This window comes from Phaenicophaeus curvirostris, chromosome 24 (genome assembly GCF_032191515.1).
Source record: "Phaenicophaeus curvirostris isolate KB17595 chromosome 24, BPBGC_Pcur_1.0, whole genome shotgun sequence".
Lineage (NCBI taxonomy): Eukaryota > Metazoa > Chordata > Aves > Cuculiformes > Cuculidae > Phaenicophaeus > Phaenicophaeus curvirostris.
In genome coordinates, this window is record NC_091415.1 from 7,056,990 (window position 1) to 7,079,387 (window position 22,398).

Genomic DNA, 22,398 nt, shown 5'->3' on the forward strand with positions numbered 1-22,398 from the left:
GGCAGCACACATGCAGCAACAGCAAAGTTACCTGCTTGTTACCAAAGTTAGTGCATGGCTTTCCTTACTGATTCTACTAGCTGCTTGGCTGAGCCCATTTTAATCTCCTTCAAGTGGCATGAACCCAATTGGTATCTGAATTCCTCTTTGCAGCAGAAGCCTGATCCACAGTAATGATCTACTCCCCTGCAGATGAACATGTCCTTTGAAATGTGATATCATCCTCATTTTTTCTTCACATTTCTGGATTCAAAAACCCTCAGGACAGTGAGGGATGGGGCAGAGCTGGAGGATGCGGAGTGGACTTTGCTGCCTGGTGGAGCTGGAGGACAGGGCTGCAGCTGGCTGGATGTGAGCCCTAATGTTTTTCTTTATGAGTCAGTATAAGCTGGGATTATTTTTAAGGGCTGTCAGAAGCTTGGCAGAGCCATGGAGCTTCTGGGCATTCAGCAAACCATGGAAGACCTAACTTGTTATTTATCTAAAGCTATTGTTTGCTCTCCAGAGTACTCATATGGGCTCTCTGCCAGCAGGAAGGGCAAAGGAAGGTGTGAGGATGTCTGTATTTATAGCCATAGGACCATCAGTTCTATAGTTCCTGCTGTGTCTTATGGCAGCATATAGCATTGTTATCTTTCTTGCCAGCCTTGAGATGGGTGAAGCAAAGCAATTGCCTATTTGGAAAGACACCTTTCTGCAACACAGGGAGCCCTGAGTGGCAAGTCAGTGCAGGTCCTGGCAGGGCGGGGAAGCCTTTTGCAAACTCATGGGAAAATAGTTCCCGTATGATGTGAAGCTCATTACCAAAGTCAGTGCATGACTTTTATTGCTGATTCTACCAGATGCTTGGCTGAGCCCATTTTAATCTCTTTCAAGTGGCACGGACCTAATTGGTATCTTAGAATTCCTCTTCGCAGCAGGAGCCTGATCCAAAGCCTCCAAATCAATCAGGAGTCTCCTGCCAGCTTCAATGGATTTCAGACCAGCTTGCCAAATGGTATCTATGAATCCTTGCACAAATGTCGCTGACCTGATCACTTCTTGATCTTGGCAAAGTGCCATGTCCATGCCTTAGAAGTAACTTTCTCAGACTAAAACCTATGTCCCCCTTTCAGATGTTTGCCAAGCCAAGTTAGAGACCTTCACTTCTAGCACTGGAGGAAACGTGGCCAAGGGAATGGAGTTCCTTGTGTTGTTATCTCTTCCCTGAATGCAGCAATCAGTGAGATACGATGCACAGCAAGGTAAAAGTGAGGCACTCTGCTGCCTGGAGAAGATATGACATCTGAAGGTGAAGGTGATGCTATTACATAGTCTGTGGTTTGAAGAGCCACCTGACAACAACTTCATAACTTTTGCTGATGTCATTACACACATAGAGTGAGCTCTCCCTATGCAGAATAGCATTAGTGAAAGGAAATAATCAATCTCTTGCCTTAAAACCTCATAAACTGATCAGATTTCCCAACACCCTGAAATTCATCTCCCCACTGTGCGTGGGTGTTTGCATGGGGGAGGTGGGCTAGGTCCACACCTCCTCCCTTTAGGAGTGGAGAAGGATGCTGGAAAAGACAAGGAAGTCCCTCAACGCAGGGTGGAGACAGAAAGCAAGCAGTGCCCTCAGCACTGCAGGATCTGGAAACCATTTGAGAATCATCACCAAGACCTCAGAAGTCAGGGCAGCTTAGTAGGTCTCTCCTTTCATAAAGACACCGTCACGCACTGGCAGCCCCCTGCACACACAGGACACAGGAGGCTGCCCACGTGCAGCTGGGCATCACCAATAGCCTAAATTTTAGTCTGCACTTCTCCCTACTGTGAAAGGAGCCTGCGTGTTTGAGACCAAGCCCTGGGAGCTCTTCATTCATACTAAAACAAGGAGGAGTGGCACAGGGAGGAAAGGCAATAGCGATAAGCTCTGATAGTGTGTAGATGCTCTTATCAGCACAAGGAGTAAATACTTTCCTCCACTGGCAGCAACAAAGACCTTACTTTAAGTTAATAAACATCTGTGGATCACCAGTTCTCAGCCTGAAATATGAGACGATTTCAGGAACATCAACTGGAATATCCGACAGTCACACAAGATGGGTAAATAAACGTTGTTTCTCTTATTTCAGCTGGAATAAAAGTGGTGCTAGAAAGTCAAAATGCCATTATCCTACCTATTGATCCTGAGTCCCGTCTTTTCTTCCATAAAGCCTTTTGTTTAACAGGAAAAGTCCCTTTCCTCCTCCTCTCCAGTGAGGCAGAAGCACAAAGCAAGGCACACCAGTGCCAGGAATCATGCTGCCTGTCCCCATCAGAGGCCTTCCCAGATAACTGGGTGTTTCTAACTTCTGCATCTAAGGATGCGATCAGTTCATTACCGAGCTCTAATTTTTTCTCTTGCAATTTGTTTGTTTCTAGAGCAGCAGACAGGGAGAGAAGTAGAGGACTCCGTATAAACACGTCAGGAGCAGGTTTCTCCCAGGCTGGAGGGCAAAGCACAGGCAATGCAACATGACAGCGTCCCACCCTGAGTGATGGGTGGGGAAAACTCTTGATGCTGCTTGCGAAATGCTTGAGCTGCTGCTTGCTACACACTCCACTGCAGGAAGAAAAATTGCAAAACCAGCAAATATATTGTTTATTTCTGAAATTCTCTTTCCCACCTCTCCTGGTGCTCTGTTTCCGTAGGTTTTTTTCCACCTGGTTCTTTATGCAGTAGAGATTTAGGTCTCAGTGGTTCATTTTGTGATGGCCAGTGAAAGTCATACTGCCCCGCACAAAACCTCTCAGGGAGAGCAGGGTCTGACCAAGCATGATGTGCAGCAACAGTAAATCTTTGGTTTCTTTCATAAGATTGCCCAAATCACTCTATTTTGGGGTTTTTTTCAAGCTTCAATGTGTCATCACAGCAGATGACAAATTTTGTCCTGAAATCATTATAGGACTGATGATCAGAGGGTTTTATTCCACAGAGGCAAAATCAGCCTGGGTTAGTGGGGAGCGTTCCTATCTCATGGTGAATTCCTCTCATAGAGATAATGCATTTGGGAGAGAAAGCTCCTTGACTTTCACCACCCAACCCCCAGCCCTGCTGAACGTTTGTTTAAGGTACACACAGCCTCTAATGCAGAGGGATCCCCAAAGTGCATGTTTTTCATTAGTGCTGTAACGGATGCAATTGATACCAAAACCAAGCTGGGTGGGCCAGCGCAGCACAGAGCCCGAGACCCTGGCACTGGTGCCTGAGGAAAGCACTGGTGAGCGCTGGTGGACCAGTGGCTACTGGTCCCCAGCTGTTACATGCCAGGATGCAACTCAGTTAACTGCTTTAATCACAGCAGCATCAGAAATGCCAAACAGCCCTTGGTCTGGGAGCTGAGCTGCTCTAGAGACATTCACAAGCCACAGACTGAAGTCAGCTCTGTGGGAATGATGATCTGCTCACCCCCCTAACATCCGAGGTGCACCTCCTTCCCTACCAACTCACACCCAGCACACCAGGGATCAGTTTGCCCCGTGTTCATGGCAGTGCTGGGACAGACGTGCTGCAGCTTCCACTCAAATCACACCAGTGGGAGCAGCAGCACGAGGGGGGCGGGTGTGCTTCTGCATCCTGTCCTGATTCTGCATCATCCTGACAGTGCCAAGACAGACGTGGGTCACAGGAGCCCCCATGACTTCTTAGCAGGATGGACCTGTCAGCCCAGCAGACCCAGGCACAGAGCAGTGTTGCTGCAGGTGGGAATTAAACCCCAAAGGGTCTTTGCCAGCGGTGTACAACCTGGCTCCACATTCTGCCTTCCATTGGTGTTCATCTCCAAAGCAGCTGAGGTGAACAGCATCCTTGCTGCAATCCACAGGCCACTGGTCTGTGACAGCGGCTTTGGGCCACATGCTGAACAGATCCTATTTTTTGGGGTGGTATCGAGGTGTCAAAGTGAAGAGAATGGCTCGTGCTGAGGCCTCTAGATGATCTTTGAGCTCCCTTCCAACCCAAACCAGTCTATGATTCTATGACTGCACTGCTCTGGGTGCCTGGTTTAGCTTACTTAAACCTTTCTCAGCTTTGTCTGTGTAAACTGTGGTCACCATTGCATCTTCTATAGGACCTCAGGCACTGCTCAGGCATCATCAGGACACAGCACAGCCAACTTCTGCAGTCAGATGGCTTTGGGAACTGGTGGCCGCTCATAACTCATGTCACCAGTAAGGTGACAGATGGCTCTAAGGGTCTTCTGGCCTGAACAACACCTTGATTGAAAGACTGAAGGTTGGACTTGGTGATTTCAGAGGTCTTTTCCAACCTTCAGAACTATATCACCTAACAGAGGTTTGTGGCCACTAATGAATCCATCACTGCATCCCACCACGGTCACTGTGCAAATGGGACTGGGGACTCTAGCCCTGAATGCTGAGCCAACCCCTGGCACATAAGCCAAGGAAACACTGCAGCCAAGTGCAAACCTGTTGCCCTCAGAGTGCCTGTTTCTAGAGTGGTCCCACTGCTTTCAGTGCTACCCACGCTGGCAATGAGGAGGTGCCCAAGGCAGTGCTGGTTATAGTGTTTCTATGAACAAAGAATAAGAATAAACAGAAAACAGTCTTAATAATGGGTAAACAGAAGTTTTACTCAGAAGTGTTGACTGATCCAGAGAGAGCTGACAACACCAATATGAGCAAGTTCTTCCCTCCACATCTGTCATGTCTTTGTTCTATTCTGTGTTTGAATATAAGGTTGGGAAGAAAACTCAGGCACAAAAAGGTTGAGATTTCTAAGAAGGCACAAAGCCAGACATAAGGACTAAATCAGGAATAATAGATTTAAGAGCTGTGGCTGAGGAATGGTAAATGCCAAACATACTTGATATGAAGGTGCCATTTAGAGCCACCAAGAAGCGCAGTGTCTAATTTGCAAGTGCTGTGGAGCACCAATGTGGACATAGATTGCCTGCTACAACTTTTTTTTTCTCCAGAGGCATTAAGTGCAAGCAATCTTCCTGAATGCTCTAGTGGGTCATTTGCATGAAATATCTGAATTTGCCTGTGCATCTCAAAGAACTCTGGGACTTCTCAGAAACATTCACAGCACCAGGTCCAGCTGAGAAGTCCAGCAATTTTGTCTTCAAAACCAGATTTATTTTCTCTTTGTTTTCATGTCTTACAATGCAGGAATTGCAAATAGGAAAAGTTTTCTAAAATGCCTAGAACCTGCACAGGATTCAAACATGCCTGTAGAGAATAGTTAGGGTTAACCCAAGCTGGAGGCTTGTCCCAATGTGTGTAAACCTTCAATGCTTTTCTGGAAGAAGCAAAATGGAGGAGGTTCCTCAGTGTGGTTGGGGAGTATGATGACTGTTCAGCTTGTTAAGCATATTTAGGCTTGAGGTTATACGTTCCAATGTGCCAATGGCACTTTGGACTCACCCCTCTAACTACAGTCATCTGCCTGTTAGGTGACTGCCCTGATCCAATCCAGCTGCCAGTGGATGGAGATAGGCGTCCAGAGGGGCTGATTCATCCTGACCTGACAGATCTCCAAGATAGGGAAGATGAATCACCTCCTCATACCTCTCTCTTTTTGTTGGCTATGGGAGGAGTCTAGACAACTTGTTAAGACTAAATGCTGATTTTTTGATAGACACAGTTAGGTAACACAAATTTTACCATGAATTCTTCACAAGTCCCTGTCCCTTTTTCTAAAGAATCCCAGGTCTTGAAGACCTTTACCGAAAACACCTAGAATGAAGGGGTTGTAAGACCCTTAGGTTTGGAGAAAGGCTTTCCCTCATCAGTAAATGCAGAAGAACCCTTCACAGAAAAGCCATGAGCTGTGTAAGTCCATGGTGAACCAGAAGTTACTAACTGCTGTGTGGATGGTACTCCATGGTACATGGAGACCCTAATCTTCATCATAATCTTGCAAGCTGTTCACCAAAACAGCAACACCAGTGCTGGATTGAAATGGCCAACAGCCAGTGGCACTTCTAACTCCCTAGCATTTGTCCAGCTGTTGTGATGTCTGGGAAAAGACAGGAATGAACAAGATTAAACAGTGAGTCTCACACCAGCAGCACTGGCTTTGCTTCCTCTCTCTTTAAAAAAAAACAGCTAGAAACTTCTGGAATGGCTGGAACAGAGCAGTTTTTCTCAGGCAAAAGAATAACACCTTTTCAGCAGTCACAATAGAAAAATATCAATAAATTGTAGAAATGAAACATCACAACCATTTGACTTACGAAGCTCAGAGCCTCCACCTCTGGCTGAGGAGGTCCCTCGCTTGCACATTTCTGGTGGCCACAAAAACACTCTGGGATGCACCCTGTTTAGACCCTTCTGCAGAGGCCAATCACTGCCTTAGTGATGGAGACAGGACACTTGGCTGGATGGACCTCTGCTCTAGCCCATCATAGTCACCTTTTTGATATGACCAGGCATAAACACCATCTTGGATCTAACTAGCTCAGCAAAGGACATTGAAACAAGTCAACAAACACTGTGTAAATAAAGATTTCAAAGATGTGTCAGTGATCCCAGTCCTCCCTACTTAACACAAAGTAGGCAGCAAACCCGATGATGTAAATCTAGCAAGTGACATTATCGCGCCCTTGAAGCAAACAAGCTACACCATGGCCATTAAGAAAGACAGCAGATAAATCTTTCTGAAGCTGAAGAATGCTGACACTGCAAACAGGCAGAAGATCTGGCAACTGCAAGGAAAATTTTCAATGCTCTGTCTCTGTGTTTGGAGCCAACATAAGCAGCTTTCCTGGTTCAACCCTTTGATGGTTGACAGGGACCTGCTTTACAGTCCCAGGGTTGTTGAAAGGAGCCCTTTCCTTTTCCCATATTCAAATCCCAGAGCTGTGAATTGCTCCATTTTACTTTTTAGCTGATGAAAATCAAGGAAGAATAGAATACAGGTCTGAGATGGAGGGGCAACACAATCACAACCATACCAGTAGGTGATGGAGTGGTTAGGGGTGATTCCCAGTCTAACAAGATTCAGTCACCAATGACAAGACCAGGACCTCTGCGGATGCACAAAGGCTGCTACAACTTCACCTGTGGGGTTTTTTGGCATCCTGTGAGACGTTCTCTGGAAATCACTATGGGATAAGTGGACCACCGCTTTTCCAAGCTCAGAGAAAAGGGTCTACACCAACACTGAGATTGGGAGTATTGTTGGGAGTTAGGATGTAAGTCCCACGGTCATCACCACTCAACCACACTAATGCTGTTCACAGAGAAGTTTTGATGCATGGATAAAAAACATGGAAACTGTGTCAGTTGAGCAATAAATGTTCTCCAAACTTGAACTGAGATGTAAGAGCCTGAGCTCAAGACTGATCCTTCAGACAGCTTCAAATCCCTTGTGCTACAAAATCAAACTAGATCTTGTCCACACTAAAATACTCAACCACATACACCTTAGATACAAGGTCCTTGATCTACTGATCATCTTCCATTGCACAGAATTGCTTTCTACGACAGCCATAGCCATGCATAATCTCTCTTGGGCAAGCGCTACATGACCGTTTTGCTGGAGGGTGCTTTCTGTAGAGGTTACCTCAAGAGTATGTCACAGGCCACAGATAAAAGAGTATCTTACCGGATATCCCCAGTTGCTGTTTCCTGTTTGAGTTTTGGTGTAATAGCTGCCACGGGATGTCCCATAGCCGTAACCGTCAACTAAACCATCATGCATGGAACCTGTAAATGGAAAAAGTAGAGTCAGCCAGTGGTCCCAGCATGCACCACTTCAGAGCATAGTGCTCTTTGTCCAATGAGTTTAGTACTGAAGAATGGAGTTAGAAACCTCAACAAGAACATACGAAAGGCAGGCAGTAAGTTGAGCCCTTACCATCACAGGCAACTCATAGATGTTTATTTCAGGAGAGCTCTTTGAAATTCCAGCTCTCAGACCACAAGCAACAGCCTAAGGTTTTCAGCACAAAAGACCAAGTGCCATGAAATCTACAGTCAACAAGAGCAGATTGGGCCAATGTCTTGGGTCTTTGCTGTAGGAGAGAAATTGGACGACGTTTTGAAATACACAGCCTGGAAGGTACCTACCTGGAACATACTCCCCTTGTTATGACTTGGAGTGAATAAAATTTGCCTCTTCTCTGAAGGCAAAACCCACCTAGATACTTTGCCAATTTTTTTCCCCTGATCTGAATACCAACAATTGCATCAACACCAGCAGCACGAGCAAGGCTTGTTCAATTACATAAATTACAAATAACAGACATGATCAGTAAATCAGAATCTGAAATAGTCAAACATTAAAAACCTATCAGCACTGCATGAATTTCAGTCTCCAGTCTTAGAAGATCATGCTGTGTATTTATACTTTCTTTTCCTGACAATGTATGAAGCCCCATTGTTATTTTTAGGGTGCTGGGGAGATGTGTGAGACCAGATCTCAGATATGTTTTGTAAAGATGCAAATATCTTGAATCAGGAGGAACCCATCAGCCATTTCTACTATTTCTTGGGGCTTTATTCAGATTTACCAATTCCAGTCCTACTAAAGGCTTTTCCAGCCATCTCTCATCAATTGCTCCTGGCAGTGCAGTCTTTGGATCCTTCCTAGAAGTATTTCACTCAATGCTACACTCATCACTACAAGAAAAAAGCGAGCCATTCTCATTCCACACTGGAATTCTATTAACCCCCTTCAGATGGTTCGAAAGAGTTTAAGGCTTTTAAAGTTTCTTTTTCAAAAGTGCTCAATAATTGTGGCATCCCAAGTCCCGTTATGAGGAAGTGCAAACTCCAATTAACTTCCAGGGGAAACTCTGAATGCCTAATGATACACAAAATCAGGACTTACCTGTCTTAAGTTATGCACCTAAACTGGTGGGTAAAGTCAGAAATATCCTAATCTTTCTGATGGTTGATAAGACTCATCTCTTAGATAAACTGGATAAGCTCAACCACAAAGGCCCTGAAGCCACTCAGGTCTTCTGTAGCCACTGATCCTTGGAATACATCTAATTTATTGCCTTCCCTGGGGCATCCAGAACCTGTTATGGTGATCTGGTGCGTGGCTAAAAATCCTTGCTTTTTCTCAGGAAGATGATTCCCGCAGATGCGTTATAAATAATGAGATTTGCTTTCCATTGTCAGCAAGAGAAAGGCAAGACTGCATGGATGGCAGCATCTGAAGACACACTGAATGCAGGGTAGGCAAGAGCCAGAGTAGTTTTACAGAAATACACTTGTGCACAAAACCACAGGATCTCGTTTTCCATGAAACCTACAGACTTGGTTGGCATTGTTCCCTATTAATATCTCTCCGCATCTGATTTCTTCATATATTTCAAGTTGCACAGGACTTGCTGACAAGGCAATAGCCATTGACACACAATGAGAGACGCAACAACTGCGTCCTTCAGCTTGTGTTTCCCTCCCCGCCCTGGATTTCCCAGAAACTCCAGTTCAGGACATGAGCGTTGTGCTCCAGCAGAAACAAGGCAGGTTTTGAAATGGTTAATTTGGGCCAAGTGATTCATCCAAGGAGATGTCAAGGACAGGGGAAGTGCATAGAGTTAACTTATAATGATAATTCTGAGCACAAGTCCCAGGCTAACAGTTTCCCAGGAATTCTTTCTGACAACCAACCTCTTGTTCCATGCAAATGTCGTAACTACAGGCAGCAGTACCTGGGAGAATTCTTCTGACACTGTGAGTGAGCAGTTGGAAGAAAGGGTCTCTAGGGGTGACTCAGAAGTTGATCTGACCAGACCTCCCTGGGGACCAAGCTTTTCCTTTCAGGATCCATTCTTGCCATGCACTGCACTGAAGACTTTGGGGTTGAGAAAGGAGACACCAAAAATAAGCCAGGCACATCTCTAATTTTCCTGTATAAATTCACAACTACATGGTCAAATTCAAGTGACCAAGGAGTTTGTGAAAGTTTATGTTCTTCAGCTGTTGAAGAGCTGCCTTGACCTCCAAGAACTCGTATATAATAGTTCATAAATATATAATTATATCTGACCTCAAATGTTCAAGGCAATTTGAAGCCACCCTGCTGGCTGGAGAAGGTGCTTCTCCTGCCACCACACAAGTGTAATTTACTGCTCAGTCTGAAGGCCAGGAAGAACCTGAGGATTTTCTGATGGAGGTGGCTTAAGAAAACATTGTCTTTGTTTAGTCTTGCAAGTTTAGACATTTCCTTGCCTGGTTCACCTTGAGAACCAGCTTGGAGGTGTACCACCAGCCCTTGGGGAGAGGAAGAACACTCATCTTTTCATTCACCTTAAGGGTAAAGACCGTACAAGCTAATCACAGATCCTGAAAATCAGGAGAAAAAAGCAGACAATCTCCTGAAAAAAAACATTTTATCATGGTGTGGCTATGCTCTTCGGGGAAGAATCCTCCCTGGTGCTTTTTTCTAGCTATGTCCATATGTCTGTGTGGCATTTGTTGGCATCCAAGCTGCTGTTTAGGGCTCCACTGGCACTTGGACAAACACAGCCAATTAAAACCACTGTATTAGTACTAGATAACAGTGGGACAGTGGCAGAAAAGGCAATGATGTGAACCACTCAGATGAAATACAGTCCCCCAGTGACCATGGTTACAGGCAGACAACGCCCTTGAGGGCTGCTCAGGCACTGTCTGGGCTGTCGTAGGGCCCCCTCTCTTCCACCTCCAAATTGTCATTCCCCCAGGGCATTTTCTTCAAAACCTGGTCAATCTAAAATCTCATTTAATTTCAATAGGACAGTTCACAAATGTGAAAACCAGCTACAACCGGCATGAAGTGCAAGGCGTTGCACTTAATCACTGCGAGCCCTGCTACATGCTTGCTTTGCCCTCATCCTCCTCTCTCCGGCTGTTACGGATCATCACAGAGCAAACCGAGACTTCCATCTAACCCAATATGCCTCTGCTCGATGAGTGATTTGCTTTCTTCAAAGACAATGTTACACCCCTTGAAGCTGAGGGACTGATGGCAAGGAGAATTGTGTTAAAAGTGCCATTTTTCAAGCACGACAGTGAAAGATTTGAGCTGGACACATAGAGCTAACAGTGAGCACTGTGGAATTGGATGCATGCTAATAAATATTAATCTGTGGCAGGGAAAGGCAAGACAAGAACCAGTCTCTGGTAGTGCAGGCTAGACAAGTTAAGTAATAAACTATGCATGGCTTTAAAACAATGAGGATGATTAAACATAGGAAAAACGAAGTAAGAGAAGGGGACTTGTGGGAGGCACAAAGGAAGGCCTGGGTGCCTCCTGAGAGAGGAGTGTTAGTGAAATCCCAGCACCTGAGATTCTTGCAGGAGTGACCAAGCTTCGTTTCTGCCTTCTGGCCTATGAGCTGAAGGAGTTTGGTGTTTTTTCCGTACCAATAGTCTAAAGTTTGTGGGAGTGTGGATGACTTTCAGCGAATCATCTCATGCTGAGGGAAGGTTACAGAAGTCTTAGAAAGACCTACTATCCCCCAAACCACCTCTTCCCTTCACATAAGAGTAATGACTGCCATTAGACCAAGGTGGGATCCCCTTAGAGCTGGGTGGGATTTCTCTCCTTTCAGCCACAGCAAACCTCTAAATCACAGCTCAGCTGTGAGACAGTTGGATACGACACTCCTTGGCTGTGTTTCTTCAGATCTTTTCTCCCTGCCATACCCTGCCAAAACATTTCTTTAGCTAGAGTTTTAAATTTGAAGGGGGAAGATTTAGACTAGACATTAGGAAGAAATTCTTCATGATGAGGGCGGGGAGGCCCTGGCCCAGGTTGCTCAGAGCAGGGGTGGCTGCCCCATCCCTGGAGAGGTTCAAGGCCAGGTTGGATGGGGCTTGGAGCCCCTGATCCAGTGGGAGGTGTCCCTGCCCATGGCAGGGGGCTGGAACTGGATGATCTTTAAGGTCCCTTCCAACTCAAACCATTCTATGATTCTCTAGGTGCTGTGCTAGAAACGGTCCACCTGGGGCTGCAGCATTATGCTTCTGCTCACTGCCCTACCCCAGTGCACACCAGTTTGAGCCCAGATGGATCACCTTGCCCTGCTGTGAACTGCCTTGCCCTGCTTGTGCACGTACTGGGTGACACCAGACTGTCAGAGCGTGGCCATAACACCTTGATCTGCTGGACTCCAAATAACCAACTAATTGTATATGTCCACCAATTAGCAGGGCACTGAGGGAACATCTTTTGATGATCCCCAGTTATGGGATATAACAACACCTAACCCTGCTGCATGCAAGAGGAATCTATGTCCATGTTCCCTGACTTATACATACAGGCACATATGTTCCTGAAGCTGGCTAAAGCCCTGAGCTGTTCTTCAGCTCCTCAGAGTGCCGATCAAAATGCAGCAACAGACAACCACACCTGGATCAACACCTGGCTGCACACAGGGAACTGCCTGGGCACAGAGGGAACAAAGCAACTCAACATTTATCAAGGGGGTTTGTGAATTCTCGAGCTTGTGCTGCCTTTGAGTAGCATCTCTGAGGAATCATGGGGGAATGCAGAAGGAAAATTTGAACAGGCAGGTACCCATGCCTGACAGACCCCTGTAGCCTGTTTGTAAGAAACATTAATGCCTCTCACTATGCTTGCTCAGCACACCTTTGAACCAACAGCAGTAAAGATCAACACCTGAAAGTTTAGCTTGTCCCTCTCAGGATTCAACCAAGAGAAAACCCAGAGGATAAATTGCAACTCCTTGCCCTTCTGGGATTCCATGCAGAAATGCACTGAGAGAGCAGCCGGCAGGGTGAATCAGCCGGCAGGACCTCAGCTCTGGCCAACCTCCCCACAGTGGGAACGGGCTGGCCTCAGCCCCATGTTTGGAGGCAGTTCCTGGGAGCTGGATGTGACTCAGCTTCCCTGGGACACAGAAACCAGAGCTGTACCTTTCCACGTAATTCACATTCCCAGGCACTTCCAAAGGTGTCTGGAGGAGGGGTTTAGCTTCAGCCTGTTGAGTGGAGACAGCCAGCTTGGGAGTTTGCTTTTTTTTTTCCCCCTTACCCAGAGGTTTCACCTGGGCTGCTCTCCAAGCAGAATTCCTCTGCCTCCCTTCATTCCTGCCAAAGGGCAGCAGTGGGAGGCATCTCCTTGCCCTCTATCCCTTGAAATACCCCTCAGCTGCAAAGAGAGGCTGGCAGTGTCCCAGTCCCCATTTCGAGCCTCTCGTCTCATCCTGGTTTGTATCGTATTTTCTCAGGTCTGGCACCATAACACCTTAAGCAATGAACCCTGCTGAGGTAGGAGGAGATTTGCATCTTCCATTTTGGTGAAGGAAGAAAGCTCTCCTTGCCCTGTCTCCAACCACCTCCTGGACTCTGTCCACAAACACATGAAAAAAGAGAAAGCGGAGATCTGGTCCTGGCAGTTCCCATCACGGGCCACTTCACACACTTCATCTTCCTCAGAGCTCCTCTGTTCTCACCACTGCAGCAACTGCAATGTATACAGCCAGGATGCCTCCTACGAGAGCACCACCTCCACTCTTCACCCAGCAGCCTAGTGCCACTCAGCTTCTGGTAAACCATCCCAAAACTTGAGTCTGGACAATGGCACTTCACCAGTGCTGAATTCAGCCTCATGATCCAGCTTGGAAAAGTTGCCAGGCAAGACATAGTCCCCAAAAGAGGTGGCAGAGACTGTCCCAGCTCACCCAGCTTTGCAGCAAACATGCCACTACATGCAGATCAGTTCAGTCCCATCCCCAGCACTACTTTGTCCCTCAAAGCCTTGGGTTTTCTTGTGCTGGGTAAACTTATCTGGGCCAGTGAATTGCTGGTGAAAGCACCTCCAAGAGCCAGGAGGTTTTGCACTGTGGCTGTCACAACCCTTTGGGTTTGTATCTCACACCTGGGGAAAGCTGGGCTTCACCTCCAAATAGGTTTTCTCCAGATGCAAGCATGTCAAAGAAAACAATTTACCAAGCCTTTACCCAAACAGGAAGGTATTCCAGTAGGAAACCTGGCTCCAGGACTCAGCTGATTGATTGCTTGCTTTCTATGGCACAGACTCACTGCATCGAAGTGAACAGGCTACCCAGACCTCTGCAGCCTCACTACCCATGTGCAAACCAGAGGTGCTGCGAAGCATCCCCAGGGAACCAGTGCAAGCCACTGCAGTAGGAAAAGGACATCTCTCCTCTCAAGTCACGTCCTTCCTACCACTCACACTGGGAGTCTCAGAAGCTCCCACATTTCTCAGCCTGAAAATGGGAGATATGTTGGGAGCTTCAGAGGCAAATCCCGAGTTCAGGTTTGGGTGCTGTGTGTAGATGCCTGCTCTCCACTTGCCACATTGCCCAGGAGACACTAAGACCCAGCTCGTAGCCAGCTCCCAGCCTCATGGCACAGTGGAAGAGCAGTGTTGTTAGCTCTGGCCATCCACAGGAGGCGATGGGTCTGGTGGAGAATTCCAGCCACGGGGGCACTCACAGGGGAAGGATTTGCTAAGGTTAGGCAGCTACTCCAGCTTTAGACCCAGGGGACAGTTTGTTAAAAGCACCACAGTGAAACGTCCATGTGCCTCAGGGATGAGGAGCAGTGCAGCACTCCTGGGAGATCAGCTCCACCAGGGAGGGAATCGATGCACCCAGCTCTGCTTCTTCTCCTAACTCTTCCATCCAGTACAAGAGACCTTGACATTCCCTGCCTGGGATAACCTAAGAGAGACGCGAACCGGTCTGGTCCCCACAAACAAATCCCCACAAAAGCATCCCACAGCCCCTGCTCTGCCCCAGAGGGATTTTACCTCGGTTGGAGTGGCCCACGCTTGACGACACAGACGACTTTTGCTTCTGCCGCTTCACCGTCATCATCACTTGCTCTTGGACTCGCTGTTTTCCTGTACCCTTAGTTTTCAGCTTGTGGTCCGACGGCAGAGCCAGAGTGGAACTGGCCTGGTCTTGGAAACATTCATATGCCAACGCTGTTTTCAGTGGAGAGTGAAGCATCGCTGCAAGCGGACCGCGGGGCTGGGGGAAAGAGGGGGCTGCACTTCACCTGACCGCACACCACACAAGGTGACAGCAAACGTGTCTCGTGCTGGAGTTAATTTCCCAAAGCCCTCCTTGCCATACGTCCCCCAGCCAAGGGTGTCTCAGGGCTCCTGCTCCCAGCTCGGCTCCCCAGCGTGTGAGCAGGCACACCCTCTGCCAGACTGGATATACAGCCCTGCCTGCACACACCCACGCGCTCCCCACTGTGCTCGCTCACAGCCTCCGCTCTGCCTCTGCAGGGCACGCGGCTCCTCGCTGCCCTCGCCCCAAAACAGCCTCCCCCAGCCTGCACTGAAGTGGACAGGTCAAGGGGAACGTGCACGTACCAATGGAGATCAGGCAAGGCTGGGAAGCATGAGGGCTGGGTATGGACAGTGCTGTGCCCTTCACTGTGAAGAGCTCATGGATGAGGCTTTGTGGGTCTGGGGAGGAAACGGTGCTCTTCTGCAGCCGGAGGGCTGGAGGAAATCCCACACAGCCTGTTCAACTTGTATTTTGATATTTCCCTTATTCTAAATTGGATCAAAATGGTGCCAAAAGCCTGGGGACACCTCTGCTAGTAGGAGGCAGCATTACACGGGCCATGGGTCAGAGAAGCAATGATGCCCAATATTCCTGACTGGGGTTCCAGCATCCATCCTGCTGAGATGCTCCTGTGTCAATGTGTCCAGCTCACATTTTCAAAAGGTTTCATCTGCCTGCACAGATTGCAAACCCACCCCGCTGAGCCCAGGACTGCAGGGTCACCTGCAGAGAACCTAACACAGGGGTTGCAGAGGGTCCTGCTGGCTGCAGGGTGCTGCTGTGTTCATGGAGCCAGGTCCCTTCCCAGAGTAGGTCCCACTTTCTGCAGGGACAGCCCAACAGAGAAATCAGGGCAGCCACAGGCAAAGAGTTGGGGCAATCTTGGGGTGGCAAGGAGAAAGAAAGGACTTCTAACAAGCAGAAGAGAAGATAAGATGGCTGTGCAAGAAATGACATGCCGGCTTATGAATTGGAGCAGAGAACTTTCTCTCTTCCAAGCCACACTGCAGCAACTCATTTGCAGAGAACTGAACACCTCAGACCAGTTTCAGGTCACAGCAAGTGCTGACAAAGCTCCTGCCAAGTCACAAAAGGCTAATGCCGAGGAAGAGGCACAAACCTCGTGAGGAGGGAGGCCAAGGGAGGGTGTGCAGGGCAGAAGCTTCCTGGGCCACTCTTGGTCCTGGATGCTTGAGTAAGCACATGACCCAGAAGAGGGCCAGGAGGAGCAGTTGATGGTCAGAGGGTGCTGTGGTAGAAAGGACTTCTGGGGTTTCTCTCCAGTAGCAACCATCAGTGCCCAGGGCCTGGCTGCTCACAGGTGCTGGGTCACTCCTTCAAAGCAGAAGGAAAGCACTTTATTTCATTGACATTCATCAGGTTTCATGTTTCCGTGGTGGCTGGTGAGCACACAGCTGCTGTATTTCGTATTTTGTAGGAACAAGAGTGATATCAGAAAGCACAGGCTACACTTCTAGGGAAGATGAAGGTTGTGTAGTTTTCGTCTTTGATGCTCCAAGATGCTCTTCCAGTGAAACAGCTTCAGAAGCCCAATCGTCCTCAGTAAGACACAGGTCTAGGGCAACTAGAGGGTAATTACCTTTGGTCCCCTCTCCCCACTTCTCCTGACACCTCATCCAAGGGATGCAGTGGTTTCACTCTGCTCCATCACCCATCCAGTTTGGATGTCTAGACTGTGCTCAAGCAAGTCCAGCCAGGATGAGGGGGGACGGCTGACTGAGACCAGGTGGCCAATGGATGCCCAATGAGATGGGAGGATTTTCTGCTGCTCCTGTGCATTTCACAGACTAGGGGTAAGTCTGTGCACTTCCAGTCCAGTTAGGGAATAGCAAAGCATTATCCGTGTGTTGTTTTCTTCTGTCCTCCTTGTTTCTCCTGAAAGCTTGTTATCGATGCCAAATGATGTTTTCACAAATCAATGACAGGCTGTCAGCGTCAGATGGCTTCTGCACAACAAAGTGCCCAGCTCTTGCAAGCCTGTAATGTCATTTCCCCCCTGGCAAGGAACAGCCCTCACCCTGTCCCTGCACGAGAGAGCCAAGTATTTATCACATCTCGTCATTTGCTGGCGGATAAAACAAATGCATCTGGCATCTTCCCTGTTTCATAACTCACCCAAAATGCTGAGCTGGGCTGCAAAGCTGGGGACAGGGAGCTTAGAGAGGCTTTCCAGAAACAATAGTTTCTTCGGACGAGCTTTCATGGTCTAGCCCAAGGAGGGGAATCTCCTGGGTTTCTGCATCAGACTCCAAATCCATATCTAAAAGAGCAAAAGGTACTTAAATGAAGGAGTTTAATGCACCTCTATGCAAACTGCTGTTTCTTCTCTGAATCACGGGCTGGGGATGCTTACTTAGCAGGGCATGGTGAGTGTCATCGCCAGCCAGCCCAGAGCAGCATCGGCTCAGCAGCAGAGCTTGCACCTACCAGCGCCTGGAGCAAATTCCCTGTCTGCCTTTCTGTCTGGAGCTTGCAGGCAGCAGTGGGCGAAGGCTGGAAGGGAGACAAAACCCGTGTCAAATTTGGGGTGTGATCGGTAAAAGATTGGAGGGCTAAAAAACGTAAAGTAAACAGGCAACTGGTGATTTGAGGGAGACAGGGGCCTTCACTGTGGTCCGATGGCTGCATATGCGTGCACCAAGCATTGCATGGCGATGCCGTGAATCACAGCTCCGCGCCCCACACAGGGACACGCCTTGTGCATCTGGCCCCTTCAAAGCATTTTTGTATGAGTTCTTGGGATAACTGCCAACTCGCTGATTGCAATCAAAGGGCTCGCTGGCCCAATACTGCTCCCAGAGCCAGGCAGGGTTTGCTGTTCAAACTTGCCGGGTGCTCCTCAGCTGAAAGTGTCTACAGATAGCTGCAAAATCTGCCAGAGCTACCCCCAAAAAACTGGCGACAGCAAGTCCTGATATGGGGTTTCTTAGCACCTAGATTTGCTTCTTCATTAGGGCATGCGGCCACCAGGAGGGACAGAGATAAGGTTGCTGGGGGTTTCTTGCATTTCCCGGGATAATGCCCTTTTCTGAGAAGTGACTCAGCCTTGCTCCAGCACAGATGAGTTTTCCCAGAGCCTGGCAAGGTTTCTCAAGGAGAAAACCTGCTCTTCAGATCTGCAAAGCCTTAGTTTCACTCTGCCTCACACAGAAGGCTCTCTGTCCTCTGTGGGACCAGAAAGCGCCACAGTAGTGGGGCAGATGGAGGAGACTTCAGAACCAACAGAGTATCCAAGTTCCAGCTGAAAGTGAGCATGGCAGTGCCAAGTTGAGGAAAGCCACACAGAAGCCTGATGAGACATGTGGACAGGTTGTTCTTGAACAAAACCTTCCCTCCACTCCTTGCACACAGGTGACACTGAGATGTTTTAGGAGTGATGCTGTGGGAGGACGAGAAGCTGACAGTGCTGGGCAGACCATGGGTCCTTGTCAAAGCTGGCAGACCTTACCAAGCCCCAGAGATGTCCCATTGTGGATGGGAGCTGAAGTGAGGAAAGTGAGGAAATCCCTGATTCTCCGCAAAGAGGAAGAGCGGGTCACATAGAAAACCTCTGAGGTCACATGGAGCAAGATGAAAGCCTTGCGTAATGGAGATGAAGTACCTGGGAACACAATTAACACATCACTGAGGTGTGTCCTGACAGAAACATGGAATAATTAAATACAAAGGGACTGACCCTCTGCCCAAAGCAGGGCCAGCTTTTCTGAACCAGTTCAGAACCCAGGTGCTCCAGACCTTGCCCAGTTGAGAAGATGGAGATCCCATGGCTCCTCTAGCCTCTCCTAGTATTTGACTACCCTCATGGTGATTTTTTTTCCCAAGTGTCTAAGAGGAATCTCCCGTGACCCAACTTCCTCTCCCCATGCACCTCAGAAGATCTGGCTCCATCTTCTGTGCATCCTCCAATTAATTAGCTGCACAGAGCTGCAAGATCCTTCCAAGCTTTCCCTTCTTCAGTCTGAACCAAATCAGCTCTCTCAGCCTTTCCTTGTGTGCCTCCTGTTTCACCGCTGACCATCATGGGTCTGGAGAGCAGGCCAAGTCATTGCCCTTGTCAGCTGGACCCCCATGGTCTCACATTCCTGGTTCCCAGCCTTTGCTGCCTGTTTATGGCAGCGGCACAATTAATCACAACACAAAGCATGGCAGGACATCTGTAGGCTGGAGACAACCTTAAAGCTCTGGGCAGGGACCTGCAGGTGCCTCACAGCAGGTCCAACCTCAGTGCTATCAAGGCTGAGGATGCAGGTTGTCTTTTCTGCCCTGCCCTACACTTGGACATACCCTGCCAAACAGTCTCATCTCAAGTCCCACCTTTGATGAGCAACAACATCACAACTCTGAACTGCTTACAGTTGAGAGGGCTGTGCAGGTTCGTCAGTAGATAAAAAGAGACATGCCTTGGTCAGCAGGTCACTCTGGAAACAAGCACCAGGAGTGGCCAGGGAGGGGCACGGACCAGGGAGATACTGTGGGAGGAGAGGATGGGGATGCAGAAGGAAGGAGATCTGCTTCCCCTCAAGGGGAACGCCATCAAGTTGGCCAGTCCACCCAGTTTTCATCTCCTTGTGTCACCGTCTCACTTCCGGAGTCTCTGCAAAATGGGTTGAGGAGCTGCTGATTTCTTCTTATCTCCACCCAGAACCGTCTGCCAGGGCAATGTCCAGTTTAGGTGAGCTCAGCCTGTGGTTGTCTCTTCCCTCATCTCTGTGAAAGAGAGGCACTGCAGGGGAAGATGCCTCACACCAAGACTTACCATGTGGGACTCTGCTGCCAAAGCCCCTCCTTGCTACAGTCCTCACCCAGCAGCCCAAGGGCAAAGCTTGTGGCAGTGTGTGAGTGAGTCTGGGATTAAAAAACTCCTTTGCAGTCCTAGTCCTGGGGAACTGCAGGAAGATCTCAGCTCAGGATCTCTGGGGCTGTCTTTCTCCCAAGGCACCACCAGCACCTGCTGCTGGTGCACACCAGAGGCAGGTTGTCACATCAGCAAGAGGAGACACATGGGAGGCGATGGGTGCAGTGAGGGACTCCTTCTACTTGTGGCACTTAGCTTTGGTGGTGTTGCAGCCTGCTCTTCATGACCAATTACCTGGAGCTGCTGCAAGAGGCTTCCCTTACAAGTGGACAATGCTGTTGATACAAGCATGGAAGTTGGTCTGCATGTCTGGGTCATGCTACTGCCCACCACATCCAGCCACATGCACTCGGGCTGGGGTCTTGTGGCTGCCTGTGAGGCCACACCAGCCTCTCAACAATGTTGTGTTCCCACTACAGGCTGCCAAGTGACAACAAATCCTGCTTGACAATGCCCAGAAGACCTGACGGGCCTCTGTGGTAGATACCTTCTCCCTGACTGCATCTACCTGCTTTGCTTCTCTAGGTCTTGAGGACTACTCAAGGACCTGATCAGTGCCTTGTTTCTAGATGTTTAATGGGTTGAAGTGTCCCCACCTCTCCATGCAATCCCATGTCTCCCAAGTCCAGAGGGAGCCGGCAGTGCTTGAGGATGGTTGGGGTTGAAATATCCATACTCAGATTGGGGAGAAGAGCCCACACTGCCCTGAAAAACCTCAGAGTTAAATTAAGTGTGTTTTGGAGGCCCTGTGGGGTGCATGAGTGTTACCTGGGTGGTGCCTTGTAAATGCAGTCAGGTTAGGTCCTGCCAGAAGCATCTGCTGCTTCCAGGAGCAGTTGGAGGGAGGGCTGGGGTATGGGGCACCATCTCCAGAGGTGACATTGCCAGGCCCAGGAACATGTGAATACACTGTGCAGAAAGTCAAGGAGAGGACTAGAGCCCGTGCCCATCATCAGCCAAGACAGAGTTCAGGGAGGTGATGACAACCACGTAGGTGTGAGTGGTCTCCTGCAGCTGGGGACCCAGGTAGAGACTGGTAGGTCTCAACCAGGATGATACCTGGACTCCTTATCTTCCCATGCCCATCACAATCTGGACCAGCTCAGAAACACAGCCGGGAAGGGAGAGCTTGTTCCAGCCATGGAAGGTGCAGAGGCGACAGGGCCAGATTTAGAAAGGGAGTGAGGGTGTAAATGGTGCGAGGATGCCCTCGATTCCATGGCGTTTCGAAATCCCCCACCTGGCTGGTGGGGGAGGAAACCTCACAGACCAACTTATGTAATGATTTAGCAACATATCCCAATGTGACTCGACTCGATAAAGCAGCCTCTGGTGGGGGCACTGGGGAGAGGGCAGCCATCACACCATAGTCCCCTGGGATGGATGTGGAACACAGGGTGCGACTGGGAGTGGAGGAGGGCTGTGAGTGCCATGTGGCCCGTGACCCGTGCTGCAGTGAATGCTGGCTGCTCCACTGGGTTACTTGTGGCTGGGTGCCCGCATCACATCTGGCAGTGTCTCCACTCCATCACCCGCAGGGGGATGCAGATGTTCCTGGCACCAGCAGAGCCTTTTCTATTCCTTCCAGAGCACCATTTCAGGGCAGGGATCCCTGTGATCAAGAGTCCCATCAGAGTTTCAGCCTGACTTAAGCACAAAGATACCATTTGACGTTGGCACGGCTGTCCTCTGACAGCCTTCTGATGGGAAGGATCAGAGCATCCCGAGCACTGGGATCACCAGTTTGCATTGAAGCCACCTCACTAGGTGACTAGGTGGTCCTCCAGGCCTGGCCTCTTGCCTGCCCAAACCCCAGAAGGGTTTGTCTGCAGCTGCCACTGTAGGCGAGTCCTCCAGATGAAAACATTGGGCTGACCCTGTGTGTGCCATGTCCTGCAGCATTAATCCCATCGGTATCTGACACCAACACCACTTGGCACTGGCGCCTGCTGGGACCCATGGTGGGTAACAACGTCCTTTGCCAGTCCCATCAAAGCCACACTCAACCCCCTCCTTTTAAAAAGCAGCTGTTGGAGGACTTTGCCTCCCCATCTTCCATGAAGGCTTCCCATCCTGCATTCGGGAAAGCTCTGATGCCTACACAGCACCTAGTTCCTCCCTGGTGTGAGAGGAACCAGTCCACGATGGTGGAGGCCCTCGACCACCTACACGCGGATCTGGGGCATCCTCTCTGCAGTCCATTGAGGAGCCTCAGCTGCTACAGGAGCCCTGGCCAAGGAGGAGAAGAGATGAAGACTGAAAAGAAGATGCAGACACCCAAGAACAAGTGAGTGGCACCAGGTTCCCACCACAAAAAGCTCTGGGATGCCATGGACTGTGGTAGCCCAGTTCTGTTCCACGCTGGGTATCCACGCTTGGCAGGAGACATGTAGAGCAAAGCTGACCCATAGGGACTCATCCTCCATCCCAGACCATCTCAAGGATCCAGAAGTCCTGTGGTGTCAGGGTCAAGCACAAGGAGACGGAAATGGATGGATGGGTGAAAAGGACACAAAGGCA

General features: G+C 49.0%; 1 protein-coding gene and 1 long non-coding RNA gene across 2 annotated transcripts in view; both read right to left on the bottom strand.

Moving 5' to 3' along the window:
• PKP1 (plakophilin 1) overlaps positions 1-15,131 on the bottom strand; it is a 47,875-nt gene extending 32,744 nt beyond the window's left edge. The window contains exons 1-2 of the mRNA XM_069875750.1: positions 14,732-15,131; positions 7,601-7,701 (exon numbers count right to left, since the gene is read on the bottom strand). Of these exons, the coding sequence (XP_069731851.1) occupies positions 7,601-7,701; positions 14,732-14,933 (303 nt within the window). The 5' untranslated portion in view covers positions 14,934-15,131. The remainder of the gene's footprint in view (positions 1-7,600; positions 7,702-14,731) is intronic.
• Positions 15,132-16,857: 1,726 nt separating this feature from the next.
• Positions 16,858-17,484, bottom strand: LOC138730444 (uncharacterized). The gene is made up of 3 exons (XR_011339030.1): positions 17,451-17,484; positions 17,139-17,301; positions 16,858-17,047 (listed from the first exon to the last, which is right to left on the bottom strand). It is a non-coding gene; the product is annotated as an uncharacterized lncRNA (long non-coding RNA).
• Between the last annotated feature and the right edge of the window lie 4,914 nt (positions 17,485-22,398).